This window comes from Betta splendens, chromosome 11, assembly GCF_900634795.4.
Source record: "Betta splendens chromosome 11, fBetSpl5.4, whole genome shotgun sequence".
In the NCBI taxonomy this organism is placed as follows: Eukaryota; Metazoa; Chordata; class Actinopteri; order Anabantiformes; family Osphronemidae; genus Betta; species Betta splendens.
The window spans coordinates 1,857,303-1,881,605 of NC_040891.2; the positions used below are offsets into that span (position 1 = coordinate 1,857,303).

Sequence of the window (24,303 nt, forward strand, 5' to 3'; positions counted from 1 at the left end):
ATTTAGCTAAAGATTTAGATTGATGCTCTTATTTTGAAAGAATATGGCTGGTAATTACTAATCTATAAAGTAGTCTCATTAATTAGCCAAATTTGACCAGTCAAAACCAAAATTTGAAACTTTTATTTTGACAGTATACGGAAAAGGTGTGTGGACAATTGCTAAACTGTAAAACAGTCTTCTTAATTAGCAGTCATTACCCACTCAAGGGCATAAAATAACCAAAAAAGCTGATGAATTAAATTGGTGCTTTTATTTTGAAAGGATATGAAAGAAGCATGTGTAAGTAATTGTTAAAATGTAAAATAGTCTCATTACCTACTCATAATAGACCAGTTGAAAGCAAAAATATTGTATTTTTAGCCAAAGATCTGGATTGGTGCTTTTATGTCGAAAGTATCTGGAGGAAGGCCGTGCAGGTAATTGCTAAACAGTAAAACAGTCTTCTTAACTATTCATAATAAACTAGTGATAAACAGAAACATTGCTATTTTTTAAGCAAAACTAGTGCTATTAAAGCTAAATAATGGATATAAATAAATGAATTAGTGATTTTATATTGAAAGGCTTCAGAGGAAGTGTCAATTATATATAACTAATCAATGTAATGGACTCATCAGTAATATGCATAGAGCTGCTATACTGAGCATCAGAAGTTTGACCTGTTAGTCGAGGCTGCAGCTGCGCCGTTGTCATGGAGACAAAAGGCGGGAAAATAAGAAAATCCTGTTTCATTCTGCTCTGAGAAAGCAGAGTTGCACCCCTGCTAAACAGGCTTCTTACAGCAAAACCATAATACTGATCGAAAAAATTACTCAACTTTTTGAATGTAAAAAGCCTTTACATTCAAAAAGTTGAGTAATTTTTTTTTTAATGATCAACTGCTGTGAGTTTTATATTTGAAGAATAAAGATTGTGGCAACAGTCACAATTTCAAAATGTTATATTTCCGTCTTTCTCTGAAAAAGTCTCTCAGACAAAATGCATTAGTCTATGGGAGGATTTCTGGAACTCTGCCTATACTGAAGCTGCCTCAAAGCGAAAAGTATAGGTCTGAGAGCTTGACCAAACACACCTTTAGAATGAAGACAAGTATGACTACGAACGAGTGGAAAAAATTATATTGATAGAGTAAAAACTGGCTGTTGTGACAAGTTAAAGAGCACAATTCTGTCTTAAAAAAGTGTCCTTGCACTCTAGCTGTGACATCAGGCACTGTAGCTCAAGCAATACACAGTAATGGAAAAGCTAAAAATCTATCAAAAACCACACAATATTTAAACTGCTGTATGTCAGAAACTATAAAAGATATTAAAAAGCTGAATGGAAGATTATTAGTTAAATAGTTGAAGATTGTTTTAAAGTTGAAACCTAGTTTAGCTTAAAGTATGCTGAAGTAAATAGGCACGAAATTCCCCAAAAAATTAAATTGAAAGACAGTTTTTTTTCTTTGGTTCTCAAGAGGATATGGTTTATTACTTGTTACATGCAGCAGTGAATGTTCTTATACAGGCAATTCATTTCTTTGGCTTGACGTTGAAGTTTAGGCATCTGACATTTTGTTTGACTGCCTGTGACTATACATGATCTGTCTCTGCCTGGTACACCCTGGACTCTGGCTCCTATCTAGGTCCCAAACCCAAGGCTGTGGAGCTGTGTCTTTCTTTGTCTGCTGAGATTTAGTGTTCTTTCCTCTCTGATATCGAGAGGCCAGTGATGCAGCTATGAGGATGTAAACATCTCCACACACTGCGACACATATATAATATATTACTGTGTCATACTGTACATGATAAACATACACAAACAGTATTTAATGATGGTTTTACTTTAGGTGAATGATTGTAGGATCAGACTATTTGCTGGTGCAATTCAGGACTCAAAGGCCCTTTTTTTGCAATGTGGGCAAACGTAGGTAAAAATATAAATATTTATTTTGATAATCACAGTGAATGCTTCAAAGCATTCAATGTACTGAGATTTGAATCTTTATTATTATTATTATCACAGATTTGAATCTTTCTATTTAATATCTTTCATATTTTTCAAGTTATTAAGCTTTTTTCATCAAAATGTCCCCATTGAAATGAATGGAAAACAATTTTCAAATGCTCTTCAGCTTTGTATTATTTCACTTACAGGTTACAACTTACAATTTAGAATTTTATAAAATATATATTTATTTTTGATTTTATAGCATGTCCACTGTAATGGACAACCGAACAAATTTACTGTAAAATTACAATGATGCCTGGATATCAAAATACAGTATCTTATGTATGTATCAATCTATTCATATATTGATCTGTCCTAAGATAACAGTTTTCCTTTTCATTCTTGTCTGTTTTCTTATCTGATGAGATCTGCCTGATCCTCTGAGCTTTTTTTGTCTTTTCCAGCAACAGAAACCTAAATTTCCCCATCTGACAATTTCAGGTCTGATACTTCCTTAACAATTTGATATATAATTCTTTCTAATTACTCATTAAATGTGGTGACTTCAACAGCCTCTTCTTCAGCTTCAGGGTCAGATTCAGGTTCGTAGACGTATTGTTCTACTACGCTACGAACCAGCTGGCTATTGTCGTGCAGTCCTGTAGTGGGTCTTCTTCTGTGGAGGATTGCAATGGATTGCATTCTCAATGTCGCGCTACTGCCACCTATTGTATCCTAACCGTGCGGTGGCTCGTATCCATGAAGCCAATTAAAAAAAAAAAAAAAGAAACAAAAGGGTATGCGCTTCCGCATAGAGGTGAGGTGAGCAGCTTCGCTTGCAACAGGCCCATAAAACAGACAGTTTACTGATGGGGAGTGAAAACCACTAATTGACAGGGGCAGTGTGGAAGATCTAAAGGGTTTTATGGAATGATAATTTACAGAGACCTTACTGAGACATTGAAGTCCAATAATCTTGAGAATGAAAAGTATGATTGGTCTTCTTTAAGATATATGGTTTCACTTCTTTGACTCCATCTTTATCTACCACACTCTCCTCCAGCTTCTGAGTTGCTCACCATACACTGACTATTGGGTTTATCCATCGTAGTTAACGTACAATAAGGCATGAGATATCCAAGCAGCATGTCCAATGTTTAAGAAGCTTTGGTTTACTGTTAGAATATTGTGTTTCTTTTTCTCTTTTTTCTGTTTCATTGCATTGTTTTTCAGTCTTTAATGTGAACTATAGAGGCTGTTTTGTAGAGGAGTCAAAAATGTGAGGATGTGTGTCTGAAAATAAAATCTGTACAGTTCAGTAAGATCAGCTGTCTGTCTTCTTTCAGGCAATGCTCTGAGTGTGACCAGGCCAGTAGCGATGAAGCTGATATTGCCATGGAGACGCTACCTGATGGCACCAAGAGATCCAGGAGACAGATTAAAGGACCAATCAAATTCATTCCACAGGAGATGTCTCCAGAACCCAAGAAACATCAAGTGAGAGGCACGGTGTGTATTTACACACTATTCTTTTTACTTTTTTATGCATGAAAACATGATTAAATTATTGTGATCAAAGTAGGTCTTTGCACTGGGATAGTAAAACATTGGACTAAAGAAACACGTAACTTTTTTTCAATACATTAATGTTTATTACAGAGATGTGATCCTTGTCCAACACCAAGTAGTGGTTATCATGAACTACGGTGGCCCTGAAGTGCAAGTCACAAATAAACAAAAAGATGAAACACGACAACATTAACAGAAATCCCTCTTAATCATAGCCCGGTTCCATGAACCAACTTTAACAGGAAACATGGCGACATTAACAGGAAACACAACAACATTAATAGGAAATACAACAACATTAACAGGAAATACAGCGACAATAACAGAAAACACAAACAGCATTTAAACATTGCGGAAAGGGTAGGGACCAGGTCTTGTTTCTAATTAGTCATAAGCAAAGTCAGTGTGTTAAAACTGTTTAAAAGCTTGGTTAACTGAATCCGCAAGGATCTCTAACTCACAGTACTGTATTGTATGGCACAGCTTATATACTGAGCTGAAACTTGTCTAAGTGCCTTGTTCGGTAGCCAAGCAGCTGTTCTGGTCCGTGAAATCCTGATTAGATTGCTCTTCCCACATCTTATTAAAGAATAGGCTCCGTCCCACTGAGTCCTGCTTCTTACAGTTTTGGTGTGGGCGTCCGAATAGACATTTAATGTTAAAATACCTCAATTTAATGATCTTCTATTAACATTCAGTTCAAGTTGAATTACTGCACAGCAAACTCTAGGCTTTGAAATGAACTATTTCTAACTAATTCAATTTTACTGTATCTTACATGTCCATGTGAGATCACTGAACAAACTGTAGAGCTGAGTTGCAGTAACTTCTTTCTCGGAGCTGGTCTGATCTTAATCTGAAATCCTGTGGAGTTGAATTTCCTCTGTCATACAGTAATATTTATAACTTAAGTATCACTCTTTAATAGCATAATGCCTTAGATTGAGTTCACAAAATACAAACAAACACAGGGTGAATGTTCCTCTATGTAATCTTTACTTACAGTATAACAGCATAGTAACAGTTTAATATACTGTACCAGTTAAAGCAGCTGCTGTTATGGTAGATAAACTGGAAAATGTGTGCTTTAACATACCTATTTAGCATTAACTAAAAATAATTCAATTTAGACCTGTGTCTATGCCAAATTACCCTGCATTTGGTTGGTGAAAACAATTTTACTGGAAACAGGTATATAGACTGACAAAATAAGAACATAGTAGTTCAGAATTCAGCTCTGTCCTGGGCTGTGCTCTGGGCGTAATACAGGAGGTGGGTGACAGAAGGGTCCTGGCAAAGCTGACATCTATTCTGGACTTTGACTTTCACCCACTGCAGGATACACCTTCTGATCTGGGGAGCAGCTTCAGTGACAGACTGAGAACTAGAAAGCCAGTTGAGTAACAGTTATGCTTAAGTTAGCTAACTTTCCACAGGTACAAAGAAGTAACCTTCACCCGTAACGTTAGTTGTGTGTGCGTCTAAACATGAGTATGCAGACACATGTTGTAGCTCCCTCAAAAGTATTCACAGACACAAGGTGTCACAAGGCATAAACAGTTGCACCATTATGCATAAATATAAAGCAACATATTACTTGGTGTGTCAGTAAGTCTGCTTCATCTAAAGCAAAATGTTTAGCTTGGTGAAAACATTCATTTTCAAAGAAACAAATTAAAATAATCAACCTACAGACATACGAAGATAACACCCAAACAACAGATTTTAACATAGCAGCCACAAATTGGAGGAGGTCTAAACAGGTGCCAAAACAGTCATTCAGTAGTCTAAGCTAACCTAGCTAACTTAGCTTTCCTATACGGCCACCTACATACATTTGCCAATGAAACAACAATACACATCATTACCAACCAAAAATGATTTTCAGATGTTCATCTATGCTTTTCCGTACTTTCACAGACCTGTAAATGAAAACAAAAACATGAGACGGCAACAGTAGACTGCTCTCTTCCTCCGCTTCAGCCAGACTGAAGTCGAGGACGAGCGGCAGACCACTGCGCCCGTCACACTCAGGGGTCGAGGCCGCTTGTGGCGGAAACGTGTAACTTTGCCATGCCCAAATATTCAATTCAGTGATACCACCGGTGTTCTCTTATATATACACATGTACATACTCCGTGGCCACACGGCACGGTGTATCCAACTAACATGTAATGTCGTAAGAACTAATTAAAGAAAACATAAACACAAGGAACAATAAACAACACAGCACAATGTAATGACAAGTTACAAAATTAGCCATCATTGGCTAATTAAATATTGAGCATTTTCCTACACAATAGGAAAATATACATATACCTACTGTGGCAGCTGCTAAAAGTGTCTACCCCCACCGTGCTTTGCCCCCAATTGCGCCGCGTCAGCGCCTTGTATGCACTGCGTGAAGAGGGTGTTATGTCCTTTTGGCCTGTAGGTGGGGATTGACTCCCACCTTCTGTCCTAAAACATCGTAGTTGACTATGTCATATAGCCTCTTGTAGAACAACCATCTCAAGTGTCAGCTGGCCTAGTGGTTAAGAAGGGTGTCTGTAAATTTTTTTTGTCCCAGGTTCGAATCTCAGTGGAAGCACTCTTTCAATTTTAATTATTGGAAAAACAGCGTCTCATCATTATCATTTGACCCACGACATAACATTTTTGTAATATTTAGTCCATGGATCCCAAAGACTACGAACCGCTGGTCGCCTGTGGTGGACAACTATAGTATTTAGTATAGTTATGTACGTAAGTAGGTTATGACAAATTACGGCAGTTTAAAACCAAAAATAAGAAGCTGAACGGTGCGCCCTCCCGCGTGCAGTGTTCGTTTTGTGGCAGACTATTACTATAACTAAAACTATAAAAACTGTTCAGATTGTTTACAGACGATAAAACATTGTCAAGGCATTGACAAGGACAGCTAACTCGCTTTTCCCTGCTCCAAACAGCTGCCGTAACTGAGAGCAACCAGTGCGGCATTGCCAGTAAATCTGGAAATGCATTTATTGGTTCGGACGCTTTAGGTGTGTGAACTGGGGAGGAGACGGCAGCGACTGAAGAGCAACTGAATAGAGTTGATGTCTTCACCGCTGACAGGTGCATTCATTTTATAACGCACTTATCTGGCTGACAGTTCAGTTGAAAAACACATCATCAATCTTTATCAAACCGTCCCTGAATAACATCTATGAACTGCAGTTTGTTCCTTGATTATCCACGATTATTATAGAAGAAGCACAAATCATCGCCAGTCCAAATTGTGCAATTAATACTGTGTTTACAATAAAGGTAATAAATAATAATAGTATTTTCAATTTAAAATGCACTGCATATTTTAAATGAATGTCAAAGTGCTACAAATAAATTAGACCAGAAAGCTACGATAAATACATACGTTTACTCTTGCAGAGTAGAACAAACTACTTGCTGCATTAATGAGTCTTAGACCTGCAGCTGATCATGCCGCCCAATGCTGCCCAGTCTCCCATGGAGCTTTGTCCCGGAGCTGAGGTATTCCTCACCTGCTGATCGAGTGGTAGCAACACATTAGCATGTCTATGCGCCTCTACGGGGGAGGGGAGGGATGAGAAGTTTGCCTTTGCGACTGTGAGCAAACATGAGACAAACAAAAGCTTGGTCGAACTCAGATCCAAGTCATCTGAGTATGAAACACATCACATATCATTCGATCTCGTGTTTCATTCCAGCGGCAGTCTGGAGCTCTCTGCTAAGACTGCTGCCCCGCGACCCATCCACGGATGAGCTTCGATTAAAAATGAAAAGCAGAGGTTTTTTGTTTTTCGTTTTTTTTTAAACAGTTTTAAATCCAATTCCGTGTGTTTTTGTTAAAAAATATTTTTGCTTGGTTTATTGGTCTGTAAGGTGGTGCTTTTATTCAAATCTGTTTGCCGCCCATAGCAAGAGAAAGGAGAAGCCAGTGTAGGCGGATGGATGGGCAAATGGGAAATCAAAGTTTTGTATGATTAAATATTAAATGTACACGGGCCGAATAAGTCACATCAGCTACTCATTCAGTTACAATTACCCGCAGAGTCAAAACAAATTCTCGCTACATCTAGTGCACCAATGCCCCGTTCCTCTCGTAGCCCGCATTTGCACATCCATACATTTGTGTATTGGTCACTCTCTGTCTGGACACATGACTCCGAAACACGTCACGTGTTTGTGTAACTTTGTCTCTAAACAATAAAAACATATTAACGCCAATTCCGTGTCTTTTTGTAAAAATCCATTTGCCGGTCATCGCAAGAAAACCAAAAACGCCGGTGAAAGTGGCTGGATGGACGGATGGGAAATGAATATGTTGAAACGTACACGGGCTGATTAAGGGTGATGTCAGCCACTCAGTTGTTTGGACTGCGCGTGTCAGTCAAACTGCAGTTCTGCAGACAAAGAGTAAACGCGTAGATCTGCTGAGTTCTGGCGTCCTGTCAAAGTTAAGATCGACAACTGCTGTAAAACAAATTCCTGTGATTATTACGGTTATTTACGTAAAATCTACGACTATTGGTAAACATTCATTAACAAGTCGTGGTTGTAATTTTGACAGGACGCCAGAAATCAGCAGATCTACAGCGACGCATTACAACAACATGTTTGTTCCTATGCGTTTACTCTGTGTCTGCAGAACTGCAGTTTGACTTGTTTTGACTGTCCGTGTCATTGTAACTGAGTGGCTGAGATCACTTATTCGACCCGTGTACGTTTCAACATTTTCATTTCCCATCCGTCCGTCCAACCACTTTCACTGGCGTTTTCGTTTCTTTCGATGAGTGGCAAACTGCTTTTAATCAAAGCACCACCTTACAAACCAATAAATCAGGCAAAAATATTTGTTTTTTTACAAAAAGACACGGAATTGGAGGTAATATGTTTTTATTGTTTAGAGACACAAAAAGTCGTTCTCTCGTTACCTCTGCTTATAATTTGGCAGAGACGTCAAACTCTTACACAAACTAGTGACGTGTTTCGGAGTCATGTATCCAGACAGAGAGTGACCAATACACAAATGTATGGATGCGCAAATGCAGGCTACGATAGGAACGGGTGAGTGGCGCACTAGATGTAGTGGGAATTTGTTTTGACTGTTCTGTTTTGAATGTTCACGGCCCGTGTTCGTTTCAAAACTTTGATTTCCCATCCATCCATCTATCCGCCTTCACCGGCTTCTCCTTTCTCTTGCTATGGGCAGCAAACAGATTTGAATAAAAGCACCGCCTTACAAACCAATAAACCGAGCAAAAAATTTTTTAACAAAAACACACGGGATTGGATTTAAAACTGTTTTTTCGTTTAGAAGAAAGAAAAAAGAAAAACTAAAAACCTCTGCTTTTAATTTTTAATGGAAGCTCATCCGTGGATGGGTCGCGGGGCAGCAGTCTTAGCAGAGAGCTCCAGACTGCCGCTCGAATGAAACACGAGATCGAATAATATGTGCTGTGTTTCGTACTCAGATGACTTGGATCTGAGTTCGACCAAGCTTTTGTTTGTCTCATGTTTGCTCACAGTTGCAAAGGAAAACTACACACCCCTCCCCCCTCCTTCGTAGAGGCGCATAGACATGCTAATGTGTTGCTACTACTCGATCAGCAGGTGAGAAATACCTCAGCTCCGGGACAAAGCTCCGTGGGAGACTGGGCAGCATCGGGCGGCGTGATCAGCTGCAGGTCTAAGACTCATTAATACAGCAAGTAGTTTGTTCTACATGTTTACTCTGCAAGGGTAAACGTATGTATTTATCGTAGCTTTCTGGTCTAATTTATTTGTAGCACTTCGACCTTCGTTCACAATATGCAGTGCATTTTAAAATGAAAATAATATTATTATTATTTATTACCTTTATTGTAAACACAGTATTAATTAGGACAATTTGGACTGGCGAAGATTTGCTCTTCTTCCATAATAATCATGGATAATCAAGGAAGAAACTGCAGTTCATAGATGTTATTCAGGGACAGTTTGATAAAGATTCAGTGTGTTTTTCAACTGAACTGTCAGCCAAGGTACGTGCATTATCAAATGAATGTGCCTGTCAGCGGGGAAGACATCAACTCTATTCAGTCGCTCTTCAGTCGCTGCTGCCGTCTCCCTTCCCAGTTCACACATCTTAACACTAGGACTACTGGGTTTTCTAAATATACCAGTTCCTACTACAAGGTGTTCCTACGAAGTTAACCAGCTGTTTATTTCGTTATTACTCCTTTCACCTGTACCACATAAAGTCATTGCAGAGCTACAGCCGTGTTCCTACAAAGTTAACCAGCTGTTTATTTCGTTATTCCCTCTTTCATGTCTGTCTGTTGAATGAAAGTGGGCGGGGCGATTTATTGAAATAATAAAGAAAGGATAAAATAAAAATAATGGGGAAAGCAAATAAAAAGCATGGATGTTGATCGTGCACATCAACAAACCAAAAACCAGCTGGGGAGATCAGTGCACACACCACGGAGGTATAATGCAAAGAGCCCACGATCCTCAAGTTGCTTCTGCCTTTTAACCTTTTTCCCTGGACCTGGTGGAATCTCCTTATCACACTGTGGGTGAAGATGTTCATATTACACAGGGAATAAACAAGGCTACAGCCTTGGGTCTGGTGAGGCATCAGACAGAAAGGAGCCAGAGCCCAGGGTTAAAAGGCAGACTCAGGCCATGAACAATCGGTCACCTTGAGAGGGAGATAGATTGTCTGTCTGAGAATGTTCAGTTCTGGGTCTAATCAACAAGTACAGAATGCATGGTCACTATACAGAGTCAGAAATGAACACAAAAGCATTAAAGTACAATTTTTCCATTACATTTTCCCCCTTTTGATTACACATTAATCAAACATTAAAAGAATAAAAATTGTCAATCGTGGCATTCATTCTATAGTAATAAAGCATTCTTTAAAAATGATTTGTTAAATGTATTGCTTATAAAAATGTAAATGGCGTAGGGATAAAAGATTATGGCTGTTTTTGTGGGTAGTTATACTAGAATAACCCTTGTGTATGAGCTTTGGAAAGACAGGGACATAAGCCTATAATCAATCAGATCACGTTCAGTCAAGCAAAAATAGGAAGAGGGTTATATGTTGATTTAAACTATTGTGGCGTCAGTCTCCGTGTCACTACCATCATCATCGGAGTCATCTTTGTGGTCCTCGTTATCAACGTCAACACCATCCTTTACAGAGTCAGCATCAGAACCAATGAGTGAATCGGTATCTGGATTCCTGAATGTAGTGCATTGTGTCATTTGGTACGAAAGCGCCGCTGATATCGCGCGCATGATGAGACCCCTAATTAGAGGAATAACACACCAACCAAGCAACATGATCACGGCCATGAAGATGATAAGCGAGACTATTGCCGACATAAAAACTGATTTCCATTTTCCAAAAGTTTGGTCTAGCCAGCGCCAAGGGGACGGATCTACGCCGGAGTTTCTAGCCCATTCGTCTCTAAGACTCTCAAGGCCCTCGATAGCCTTTGTCACAGTACCATTAGAATCAGTGTTGTTGGGGATAAAAGTACAGCACGCTTCTCCAAACATAACGCAGACACCTCCTTTCTCCGCTAGCAACATGTCCAGGGCCATTCTATTCTGCCAAGTCATCTGAGACGTAGGAGCCAGCTGCCCAGACATGACTCTCATACCGCCCGCAGTTTTGCAGGTAGTTGATCCAGGCCGAATTCTTGTTAACCTCTATTATGGGGCCCATAAAGGGTATAGCACTCGTCCACCCCGCCGCATGCTCGTTGCGAGCCTTAAACTCCTCCGGCACTCCTCGTGGTACGCCTATTGCATCTATGTAAAGGTCAGGATCCAAGGAACCTCCTGGAGCCCTGCGCCTGGTGCGTGAGTGTTTCTGTGGAGCTGAGGGCAAAAGGTGTATTCCCCCTGTGAGGAACACTACCTGAGTACAGGTGCCGGTCCAATTGGTTGGTAAGGTGGCCCTGGGGTGATCCCCACAGAGCCACCACATGTCGGACAAGGGCTTCCTTTGCTGGACTAAGTCGGTGGAGGATGGGGCAACGTGTGAGACATTATTGATCCTATATGTATATGAGGGTAAAGGGGCAGCATCGGTGTTGGAATCGCAAACCGGATCACATGGTCTTCAGGGTTAAGTCCGTGTGCGTTGGAGACGTCCCACGTCAGGTGACAATTGGGAAAGTGGCCTACATCTATTCCTCCGTCGAGGCTGGAGGTGAAGCATTCAAAGTGACACGTGGTACACACCGTGTAATACAAGGGAGCCGCGGGCTCCTTTTTCGTTACCTTGATGTCGGCCACCTCTACTTTCTTATGTGTGACGGGACTGTACATCTCCATACCCTTGCCCAGATTGTGCAAGGCGCGCATTTTGCAAGACAGATCACATCTTGGAATGCTGGGGTCCGCAGTGTATCTACACCCGGTGTCTTTATTGTGCAGTTGTCGCTCGTTGTAACACTCACTGCTGTTAAAGAGAGTGGGCACAGCCATGAGATCGGGTCTGGCGACACCACATGCTACACATGAATTGTTTGTGAGGGTTTTAGAAGTGTACTTGAGGTACGCTAACCATAAGTTCCCTGTGGGGTTCTGATTTACGTAGTTTTGGGCAAGCTGCCAGGCTTTAGGGTCCTTAATGTCGCGTTTGGATCTATAGTGAACAAATGTGCGAGTTCTCCAGAAGTACGGGAGGGTCACACATGTCACCGCAATGGTTGATATGACAATCATTTTTATCGTGTTTCGTCTGGTAAATGCCATTCTGTGTCAGTGGAAGATAAAAATTTGTGTGTAAGTGTGAATCAAGTGGAAGCATAAAATGCTTTGTTTAAGAATAGTGAATGAAATCACAGAGAGGTATACTTGTAAATCAATCACATAATTTAGAGCAGATATTAGAGTAACATATCAAAAACAACAGGGTCACAATCAATGTCTTCTTCTTCCTGTTGAACAGTAGCGGTAGATTGTTTACAACCTGTTTGTTGACACCTTGACAGTTCGTTGGGGTTTTTCAGGTTGTGATCAGCTGATCACAGAGACACCTGGGATTCGTTATCACCTCCAGGTTTCCTCCCAATGTCGTCTGAGTCACTGTCACTCCCGTGATGTGAAGAGTCTACACGTCGTCCAGCGTCGGCAACTCAAGGCTGCTCGTGTGTGTGTTTTCTCAGGAACGCGTGTGTAGATGTATGGTCTGATAGTGTGATTCACCGGCGCAGCTTCAGGCGGCGCTTGGCTCGCACCTTCAGCTGTATGGTCAACGCAGCCTCGCCTCAGTGCGTGTGTGAGCACAGCGAGGGTCGTCCTTCTCAATTCTTTTCGTCAGTGGTGGTTTTCTCGTGTGGTGTAGATGGAGATGGAGGGTCGTCTGTCGGATCCGGGACCTTCCTGCGGTGGCTGGAGTGGATCCAAGTCGCTCTTTCTGCGATCTTCACAGCCGTGTTGGTCGTCAGAAGGACTTGGAAGGGACCTTGCCACCGCTTTGAGTTCCAGTGCTTCCTGCGAAGCTCCTTAATGATCACCCAGTCTCCTGGTTGAATGATGTGCAGTGGTTCTGTCGCCTGTTTGGGCAGAGCCGCTTTCACCTGTTTGGAGATTTGGGACAGAACAGAGGATAAGTTCTTACAGTACTGTAGCATTGCGTCTTCGCACATTTCAGTAGGTGGTAAAATCCTAGTCTCGGTCTCAGGGTGGAGTCCCATCATAGGAGGTCTACCAAATAGGATCTCATACGGGCTGAGGTTTGTTCTCATCCTTCTTCTCATTCTCATGTATGAGAGCAGAATGGGAAGAGCCTGAGTCCACTTGAGACCAGTCTCTGAGCAGCATTTAGCCAGTTTGTTTTTCAAAGTGCCATTCTCTCTCTCTACCGCCCCTCCGCTTTGGGGGTGGTAAGAGCAGTGCTTTCTGATGTCAATGTTCAGAAACCTTCCCACTTCCTCGAGGGCTTGGTTTGCAAAGCGTGAGCCGTTGTCACTGCTGATTTTAGATGGAATCCCCCATCTGGGAATTATTTCTGTCAGCAAGGCTTTGGTAACTGCATGGCTGTTAGCATGTTTAGCTGGGAAGGCCTCCACCCATTTTGACCACATATCAACAATCACTAAACAATACTTTTTACCTTCTGCTGGCGTTAGTTCGATAAAGTCCAGCATTAAATGGTCAAACGCCTGTTCCGGTGGTGGATGAGCTGCCAGTGGTTTGGCAGTCGTCTTACCTGGGTTGTGTTGGGCGCATGTCATACATGCTTCACAGTATTTTTGCGCATAGATTGAAAATCCCTTAGTGTACAAATGTTTTGTGAGAGCATCTAACATTCCCCCCTTTGATACATGGTCTAATGTGTCAACTTCGCGAAATGAGGGAAAAAGTGTTTAGGTAGGCAAGGTTTGCCGTCGGGCCCATACCAAACGCCATGGCTACTGGTGGCGCCATTCGTCAGCCAGAGCTTGCGTTCCTGTGGGGTAGAGAATGTCTGAAGATCAGGGAGAGCAGAGTGAGGAGAGGGAGGTTGGGTAGAGGTGGAGGATAAGAGGCAGGGAACAAAGGGAAGGGGAAGTCGGGCAGCTGCCTTCGCAGCAGCATCAGCGCGTGCGTTTCCAGCAGAGATGGGATCAGTGCCCCCAGTGTGTGCAGGGCACTTACATACAGCAATTGCAGCTGGTAACAGAATTGCGTCGAGCAGATCAGCAACCTTATCATGATGCAAGATAGGTTTGCCATCAGATTTCAAAAACTTTCTGTGTTTCCACAGAGCACCAAAGTCATGTGTGACGCCAAAAGCGTATCTGGAGTCTGTGTAGATAGTAGCAGACTTCCCTTCAGCCAATTTACAGGCTTCGGTAAGTGCAATCAACTCCGCAGCCTGAGCAGAGTAATGTCCTGGTAAAGCGCCAGACTGTAAAACAGTATCAGAGGTGCAGACTGCATATCCAACCTGACAGTGGCCCGAAGCAGGGTCTCTAGAGGCAGAGCCATCAACAAAGAGAACGAAGTCACAGTTAGGAATTGGCACCTCCGATAGATCTGGGCGCGGAGTGCAAACCTGGTTCAAGACCGAAACACAGTTGTGAGGCTCACCATCGTCAGGGCCTGGAAACAAAGTGGCTGGGTTAAGCACATTGCACCTTTTGACAGTGATGTTTGGGATTTCCAGTAGGATGGTGTTGTATCTAAGCCATCGGGCTGTAGAAAGATGTGATGTTTTTTGTTCCAAAAGGATCAAAGACACGGCATGAGGAACCAGCAGGGTGACATCAGAATAGCCAACAATGTCACGTGATGCCAACACGGCTTTCTCTGCCGCAGCCACTGCTCGGAGGCATCGTGGGAGCCCCGCAGCGACTGGGTCAAGCTTAGCAGAGAAATAGGCTACAGGGCGTGGACGCCCTCCGTGATCCTGTAGAAGGACAGAGGTTATACAACCTGATTTCTCATCCACTGTTTGGGTGAAAGGTCGCGTAGGGTCAGGCAGACCCAAAGTAGGAGCCGACTGAAGAGCTAGTTTGAGGTCGGTGAACACCTGTTCAGCCTCGGATGTCCACATGAGGCGGGTCATGGATGCAGAAGACGTCTGCATCAGAGCTCTAAGCGGAGCCTCCAAGACGGCGCAGTTAGGAATGAAATTCCTGCAATAAGAGCACATGCCTAAAAAGGACATAAGCTGTTTGTATGTGCACGGTTTAGGCAGGTTCTGAATAGCTTCAGCTCTTTTAGGTGAAATGAATTTCCCTTCCGCGGTAATGATGTGACCTAGGAAGGTAACTTCCGTCTGAACAAACTGTAATTTAGACAGACTTGCTTTGTGTCCTGCAGCATGCAGGTGTTTCAGCAGCTTGATCGTATCTGCTTTGCAAGTTGCCTGATCCTCAGTGCAGATCATCAAGTCGTCAACGTACTGCAGCAGGGCGGTGCCTGGAGACAAGACAAGATCATCCAGGCTGTCTTTCAGTGCCATATTGTAGATGGTAGGGCTTCCTGAATACCCCTGGCACAGTCTGGTAAAGGTGTATGACTTTCCGTTGAATTCAAAAGCAAACCAGAATTGACTGTCTTTGTGGACGGGCACGCTGAAAAAAGCATTGGCCAAATCAATTACTGAAAAAAATTTAGCCTTGGACGGAACCTGAGAAAGAATGGTGTAGGGGTTCGGTACCGTAGGTGCGCGTGGTTGGACCGCCGCATTTACTGCTTGCAGATCCTGGACAAACCTCCATTCTGTTGGCTGTCCTTTGTCTCTGATTTTCTTAACTGGGAAGAGTTGAGTCCTCACTGGAGAGTTGTCACATGGGACGATGACTCCTGCTTTCAACAGAGAGTTAAACACCGGTGTTATTCCTTCAATTGCTTCTCTCTTTAAAGGGTATTGCTGTTTGCATGGTCTGTATTCAGATTTTGGCGTGATGACCACTGGGTCACATCCTTTGATCAAACCTACATCATATTTGTGTGTGGCCCACAGGGAAGCTGGAACTTCCTGTAAGGCTGGATACTGCGTCAGAGCGTCCTCCGACAAAAACACGTGGTGTGGGGTGTGTGAGATACCAAGTGCACTGTACGCTGCGCATGAAAGTTAGACTGAAAAAGTTTTTTGTAAGCATGCAAGGTAGGTGAATACATCACATTCGGGTCGGAAGTCGTTTGCCAGTCTCCTTCCCGTTGGAAGGGGATAAAAGTACAGCATCTGTCCATGAAAGGACCCAAGTCCTGCCATCTGTCTCCGTCATGTTTTGACAGAAGGACATGTGGATCTGTAGAATAAGCATCAACAAATCTCTCTTGTTCGTTAGTGAGAGAAATCGCAAGCGCAGACCTATGTTTATCCCAAAAAAGAGAGGTTGAGGTCAGTTTGTCCGCATGTGTGCGTAACCATGATTTTTCAAACTCCTCATCAGGACCAGTGGACACATGTGCTGTACAAGACAGGTCAGATGCGTCTCTAAAGGTCGTATTCTGTGAGGAAACAAGCTGTCGAGCAGCCTGTATGAGGGCCTCAGTTACAGCTTCTCCCTTCAGCAGCCACTGATAAGAGTAGAGCAGCGGCTCTGAGCTGAAATTAACACAAACAAAAGAATAATTATTCACATTGTCCGTGGTTGTGACCTGCACTCCCTCCGGAGTGGAAATCAGTGAAATACCTAAACTACACATGAGATCTCTTCCTAATAAATTAACTGGGCATAAGTTTGAAAGCAAAAATGAATGTTTGAGTGTCTTGCCGTCTGATGTCGTGCAAGACAGAGGCACAGTAAGTTTTTCTTTTATTGTCTGACCAGACGAACCTATAGTGTGCACAAATCGTCCACTCATTTTAGGTGGATTGGAAAACATGGAAGATTTTATTACCGAATTTGTTGCTCCTGAGTCTACTAAAAACATCATACGTTCACCTTGAACCGTCAGAGCAAACTCGGGAAATTGTTTGAAACCATTTGACTGTAAAGTCATGCAGCAGTTGTCATTTAGCTGTTTGTTATTCTTTTCAAAATCACTCTGTGGGATATTTTGAGCAGAAAGCAAGTCTTCATTGCAAGCAGGCAAGCATGAATTTGAATCTATTGAGCATGTATCAAGTGTGAGCGAGTGTGTGTGTGTCTGTGCGGTACCGTCTACGTCATCATGTGAACGGAAACCTTCGCTGGGCTCCTTCTCTAGTCAGTCTGACGAGAGTGCCCGGGAGGGTTTGAACCTGACGTAGCCGGGGGCAGTACTTCTTCCAGTGTCCCATCTCGCCGCAGATGTGGCAAGCGTTTCCTGGATCTCCAGATGCGCCCCCTGTGTCTCTGTTGTGCCAATTCCGTCTGAAGTCTCTTCCTCGTCCTCGCCCGCGAAACCTGCCCGCTCCTCTGTTGTTGTTATGCATTGCAGAGAACATCTCCAAGGATGGCAGATACAATTCGCTCTGTTGTTTTTCCTTCTTCGCCATCTTCCTCTGCTGGAGAGTGTCATAAGCATGGCGTGCGTGTCTTGTGAGGTCAGACAGACGCGCTTCTTCTTTCCATCCGATGTATGACTGCTTCACGGCGTCAAAAACTTCAGGGAGTAAGCCTTTCATCACCAGTTCACACAGGTGACTCTCGTATGTTGAACAGATGAGTCCTCCCACTCCTTCAGGGGGAGGATGAACTCCTCCGTGTGTGTTGTATGTAGTGGTGAGGCGGTGAACAAAGTCATCAACTGATTCCTCTGGTTGTTGTTTGCATGTGGTGACTTTAATCATACAGACTTTATCAGGGAACGCAGTTTCGAGGTGGGCAACAAGCGTCCTCACTGCGGTAACGAATCCATCATTTACAGAGGCAGCCGGTAAAAGTGTCTACCCCCACCGTGTTTGGGTTTCAAATTTGCCGCGTCAGTGCCTGGTTTGCACTGCGGGAGGAGTGTGTTACGTCCTTCTGGCCTGTAGGTGGCGATTGACTCCCACCTTTGGTCCTAAAACATCGTAGTTGCTTCCGTCATATAAGCCTCTTGTAGAACCACCAATGATCAGGTCTTGGGTGGCCTAGTGGTTAACGTGCATGGCCACAACGTTTTTTTTTTGTCCGGGGTTCGAGTCTGGGTGGAAGCAGTTTTTTTTATTTTAATTATTGGAAAAACAGCGTCTCATCATCATCATGTGATCACGAGATGACAACGTTGTATTACTTAGTGCATGTATCGCCAAGACCATGAACCGCTGGTCGCGTTATAGTATGAAGTTATGAACGTAAGTAAATTATAGCAAATTATGGCAGTTTAAAACCGAAAATAGGAAGCTGAACGGTGCGCCCTCCCGCGTGCAGCGTTCGATTTGTGGCAGACAAGCTACTGTAACCCTGATTTCTTGCTGTTGGTACCGGCAATTTTCTTTACGTGGAATGCTTCTTTAATGCACCACACGGCAAGACAGTACGGCACATGTACACTTTTTTTCTTTACGCCGCTCTTATCCAACGCGCGTCACCTTTTTCCTGTCCCCCGTCAACAAGGACAGGTAGGAACTAATGTTGATGACAAATAAAATCACAGTAGCTAAAATGTCGCGTTTCACAAACATAAAATAAAAAAAATAAAAAGGAATACTAACTAAGGTTACACTACTACAATTTTAAAAAGTGAATAAGGATGATCTAGACCAGAGGTCTGCCACCGGTAACACCCACGTTTTAAATGAAAAAAACAAACACTGGGAGCCGCGGAGGGCGGCAATATTATATTATTTGAGAACATTCAACATTTCTTTTTTAATCCAAAGAAGACATAAAAGTCGGGGCTCAGAGATCTAGCCGATGATAAAACATTGTCAAGGCATCGACAAGGACAGCTAACTCGCTTTTCCCTGCTTCAAACAGCTGTTTTAACTGAGAGCAACCCGTGCGGCATCACCGGTCAATCTGTAAACGTATTAATTTTTTTTTGTAAATAAAAATAATGTTTGCCCTGTTCAAACCTGCACTTCCATTCAACAGACGGACATGAAAGAGGGAATAACGAAATAAACAGCTGGTTAATTTTGTGGGAACATGGCTGTAGCTCTGCAATGACTTTATGTGGTACAGGTGAAAGCAGTAATAACGAAAAAAACAGCTGGTTAACTTCGTAGGAACACCTTGTAGTAGGAACTGGTATATTTAGAAAACCCAGTAGTCCTAGTGTTAAGGTGTGTGAACTGGGGAGGAGACGGCAACAGCGACGGAAGAGCGACTGAATAGAGTTGATGTCCTCCCCGCTGACAGGCGCATTCATTTGATAATGCACGTACCTTGGCTGACAGTTCAGTCAAAAACCATACTGAATCTTTATTAAACCGTCCCTGAATAACAAATATGAACTGCAGTTTCTTCCTTGATTATCCATGATTATTATGAAAGAAGCGCAAATCTTCGCCAGTCCAAATTGTGCAATTAATACTGTGTTTACAATAAAGGTAATAAATAATAATATTAGTATTTTCATTTTAAAAAGCACTGCATATTTTAAACGAATGTCGAAGTGCTACAAATAACTTAGACCAGAAAGCTACGATAAATACATACGTTTTTTTTTTGCAGAGTAAACATGTAGAACAAACTATTTGCTGCATTAATGAGTCTTAGACCTGCAGCTGATCACGCCGCCTGATGCTGCCCAGTCTCCCACGGAGCTTTGTCCCGGAGCTGAAGTATTTCTCACCTGCTGATCGAGTAGTAGCAACACATTAGCATGTCTATGCGCCTCTACGAAGGAGGGGGGAGGGGTGTGTAGATTTCCTTTGCGACTGTGAGCAAACATGAGACAAGCAAAAGCTTGGTCGAACTCAGATCCAAGTCATCTGAGTACGAAACACATCACATTTCATTCGATCTCGTGTTTCATTCGAGCGGCAGTCGGGAGCTCTCTGCTACGACTGCTGCCCCGCGACCCGTCCACGGATGAGCTTCGATTAAAAATTAAAAGCAGAGGTTTTTGTTTTTCGTTTTTCTCTAAACGAAAAAAACAGCTTAAAATTCAAGTCCGTGTGTTTTTGTTAAAAAATATTTTTGTTCGGTTTATTGGTTTGTAATGCGGTGCTTTTATTCGGGATAGATAGACGGATGGGAAATGAAAGTTTTGAAACATACACGGGCCGAATAAGTCACATCAGCCACTCATTCAGTTACAAGGACACGCACAGTCAAAACAAATTCTCCCTACATCTCGTGCACCACTGCCCCGTTCCTCTCGTAGCCCGCATTTGCACATCCATACATTTGTGTATTGGTCAATCTCTGTCTGGACACATGACTCCGAAACACGTCACGTGTTTGTGTAAGAGATTGATGTCTCCACCAAATTATATGCAGAGGTAACGAGAGAACGACTTTTTGTTTTCCGTTTGTCTCTAAACAATAAAACATATTAACTCCAATTCCGTGTCTTTTTGTAAAAAACAAATATTTTTGCCTGTTTTATTGGTTTGTAAGGCGGTGCTTTGATTAAAATCCGTTTGCCGCTCAACGAAAGAGAAACAAAAACGCCGGTGAAAGTGGCTGGATGGACGGATGGGAAATGAAAATGTTGAAACGTACACGGGTCGAATAAGTCTCTCAGCCTCAGTTACAATGACACGCACAGTCAAAACAAGTCAAACTGCAGTTCTGCAGACACAGAGTAAACACGTAGGAACAAACATGTTGCTGTAATGCGTCGCTGTAGATCTGCTGATTTCTGGCGTCCTGTCAAAATTACGACCGACAACTGCTGTAAAACAAATTCCTATGATTATTACGGTTATTTACGTAAAATCTACGACTATTGGAAAACATTCATTAACAAGTTGTGGAAGTTTAAAACCTAAATAAGCGGCTGTAGTCGCAGATGGACTGCGCTCTACGTCTTTACTTGCGCATTCAAATTATATTAAATAAACCGCGACGCATAATCATGGTATTATGTGAAGTCAATGTGTTGTATCAGATGTTAGAGCGGTAATGTGTACATATTTTTAAGAGACGCCTTCTATTTAAAGACACGAAAAAGCTGAGGAGAATAAAAACAAGAATGTGTTGCTGCTGTGGCGCTGCCTGTTTTAAACCACACAGAACAATTATAACTTTGCAGTGAACAGAAAATAACTAAGCCATCAACAAGTTGTTGCCCTTCATACTCCCCATGTTTTAGCACACAACAGATACTTAATAGTAAAATAGGTCTGGTGTAATATATGTGTGTTACAGGTAGAAATGAACAGTCGGACCTCAGTTACGCTGTAGTGCTTTGGAGGCTTCTAATCAACGCTGCGCCACCTGGTGGTTAAAACGAGACTAGCGTCCTGATTTTTTCCAGCCGGCTGCAGGATTAAAAATCTTTAGTCAGCGACGCACTCGCTGCGCCGTGGCGACGCTGCGGTACTGCAGTAAAAACCCTAGTCACTTTGAACCGCTGCCACTGTAAGTTGTTTGTCCAGTCTTTGTGTTTGAGAGCCAGTGTCACATCAGGCAATTGTCTAGCCAGCTTTTGGTATTCACAAGGTGCAAGACGTTTGGCCAGGATGCGACGGATCTCAGCTCCAGTGGGTCTGTACTCCTGGCAATAAGCCAGAAGGTTGGCACCGAATGTCTTTCTTGATACAGTGATGTCTGGGAGATTTTGAGCAAAGTCAGCTATGTCAGCGCTAGTCCATGGTCTGTGCACTAACATGCTTCCTTCAGGGCCGGACACTTCCACCATGGGCAAGCTAATTTCTGGAGCTACTGGTGTGTTGCTCCTTAGGGTTCGAACGCTGGTAGTTGCAGAGGCAGCACTCGTAGTGGCAGTTGGTGCATGGGCAAAGCCTGTGGCAGTGGATGATGTAGGAATGAAGCAGACAGGTGAATTGGCCCAGAACGTCTCTACATCCATTCCAGGAGTTGGTGTGGCATTTACACTGTCCTCCACATGCTCTGACTGCTCTGCAGCCGATGTTGCAGCTCCTGATAACAGAGGTTGGCCAGGCTGTTGGTGTGGGCCAGGCTGCTGCAGTGGGGCAGGCTGTTGATATGGGGCAGGCTGTTGCTGTGGATCAGGCTGTTGTTGTTGGTCAGGCTGTTGGTCCTGCTGTCCACCCTGCCCGGCCCTCCTGCTGACGTAGAAGGAGTCCAGGTCGGGATTCACCTTGACCGCGCTCAGCTCTGCAAAAGGATACAAAGCAGAGACAGTGGCAGTGCTCTGTTTCTCATCATGCTGTGTGTGTGTATGTGTGTATAGTGGCAGTGTGCGAGCTTCCACAGAGTTGTTATCTTTTCTGCCAGGTACGTCACCACTCTCGTCCTTTCTCCCTCCTAACTCTTTTTGGCATTTCAGTCTTTCCCTGCGTTCTGATTCTTTAACCCAAATCTCAAGGCATCTGTTGTTTAATTCAATTTCTTCTAAGGTTTTAACTTTGATCGTTCTACTTTTACGGAGCTGTTTCTCCTTCTCTTCTAATTTTTCTTTTAAAGCGCGTATGTCCTTCACACTGTGTTCCACCTTCTTGAAACCCATAATGTTTTGTCCAGTCGTGAAGACATGACACGCACTCATCACCATATTTACGTCTCATTAATTTTGTAATGCTGCAGTCTGGTGGTGGAGACTTAGATCGCCCCGAACCCATCTTTCAGAGTCCCGGCGGTTTCCTGCCTTAGATTTTTATGTGTTCCGGCCGGAACCTTTTTTCGAAATTTCTCTTCCACGGACGTCTGCACACTGGTCTGTATCCTCAGTACAGACAAAACAAGCTCGGTCCCACGAGCCAACCCTTAGCAACCACCGTCTCGGCCACCAGGGCAGACTTTGACCTAATTAATTTTACCCGAATATTAAATTTAAAATTAAAAAAATATATATATTATTTTTGGATGTTTTCAGCCAAATAGTCTTTTTTTTTTTAATTTTTCTTTTGTCGTTGTTTGTTTTAGTCTAGTAGGGGATGCTTAGAATTAATTGTTATTTGCCTTACTTTCCCTAAACCAAATGATCAGAGCCAAGTAAACCCCGAATAACTGAAACCAATTTCGTTGGATCTCGTCAGAGGCGATCCAGACGGGTGAGCAGTCCTCCCACTCAGAACAGCTGTAGAGGTTTGGAGGCTGAGCGACCCTAGTCCTCAGGACCGCCGTCCCTGATCACACCGTCTTGACGACCTGCAGCGGGATCCTGTTCGTGACGCCAATTTCTGTGGTGGAAATTTTTCCATAAAGAAGCAGATGAGAGAGTTGTCCTTTTGTGCGATTTATTGAAATAATAAAGAAAGGATAAAATAAAAATAATGGGGAAAGCAAATAAAAAGCATGGATGTTGATTTTGCACATCAACAAACCAAAAACCAGCTGGGGAGATCAGTGCACACACCACGGAGGTATAATGCAAAGAGCCCACGATCCTCAAGTTGCTTCTGCCTTTTAACCTTTTTCCCTGGACCTGGTGGAATCTCCTTATCACACTGTGGGTGAAGATGTTCATATTACACAGGGAATACACAAGGCTACAGCCTTGGGTCTGGTGAGGCATCAGACAGAAAGGAGCCAGAGCCCAGGGTTAAAAGGCAGACTCAGGCCATGAACAATCGGTCACCTTGAGAGGGAGATAGATTGTCTGTCTGAGAATGTTCAGTTCTGGGTCTAATCAGCAAGTACAGAATGCATGGTCACTATACAGAGTCAGAAATGAACACAAAAGCATTAAAGTACAATTTTTCCATTACAAAAATATAAAATGTTAAACCCCTGAGCCCCGACTTTTATGTCTTCTTTGGATTAAAAAACAAATGTTGAATGTTCTCAAATAATATAATATTGCCGTGTCAGTGTTTTTTTCATTGAAAACATGAGTGTTACCGGGTGGCCGACCTCTGGTGTAGATCATCCTTATTCACTTTTTTAAATTGTAGTAGTGTAACCTTAGAGTAGTTAGTATTCCTTTTTTATTTTTTTATTTTATGTTTGGAAAACGTGGCATTTCAGCTACTGTGATTTTATTTGTAATTAACATTAGTTCCTACCTGCCCTTGTTGACGGGGGAGAGGAAAAAGGTGACGCGCGTTGGGTGAGAGCAGCGTAAAGAAAAAAGTGTACATGTGCCGTACTGTTTTGTGGTGCATTAAAGAAGAAAACCATGTAAAGAAAATTGCCCGTACCAACAGCGAGAAATCAGGGTTACAGTAGCTTGTCTGCCACAAATCGAACGCTGCACGCGAGAGGGTGCGCCGTTCAGCTTCTTATTTTCGGTTTCGAACTGCGATAATTTGCCATAACTTACTTACGTTCATAACTATACTAAATACTATTACGCGACCAGCGGTTCATGGTCTTGGTGATCCATGCACTAAGTAATACAACGTTG

At 42.7% G+C, this 24,303-nt stretch overlaps 1 protein-coding gene across 19 annotated transcripts in view; it reads left to right on the top strand.

Annotated features, from left to right (window-relative positions):
• phf14 (PHD finger protein 14) overlaps nucleotides 1-24,303 on the top strand; it is a 200,811-nt gene that overhangs the window by 48,433 nt on the left and 128,075 nt on the right. For 12 of the 19 annotated variants that reach the window (XR_008696054.1, XM_055512715.1, XM_055512717.1 and 9 more), the window contains exon 14: nucleotides 3,282-3,444. Coding sequence is in view for 18 of the 19 variants with exons in the window: in XM_055512715.1 (XP_055368690.1) it covers nucleotides 3,282-3,444 (163 nt within the window). In the remaining variant the exon portion in view is untranslated. Of the gene's footprint in view, nucleotides 1-3,281; nucleotides 3,445-3,594; nucleotides 6,601-24,303 lie in introns of those variants that run through there. The other 7 variants (XM_055512716.1, XM_029166217.2, XM_055512722.1 and 4 more) reach the window with 3 other exon arrangements.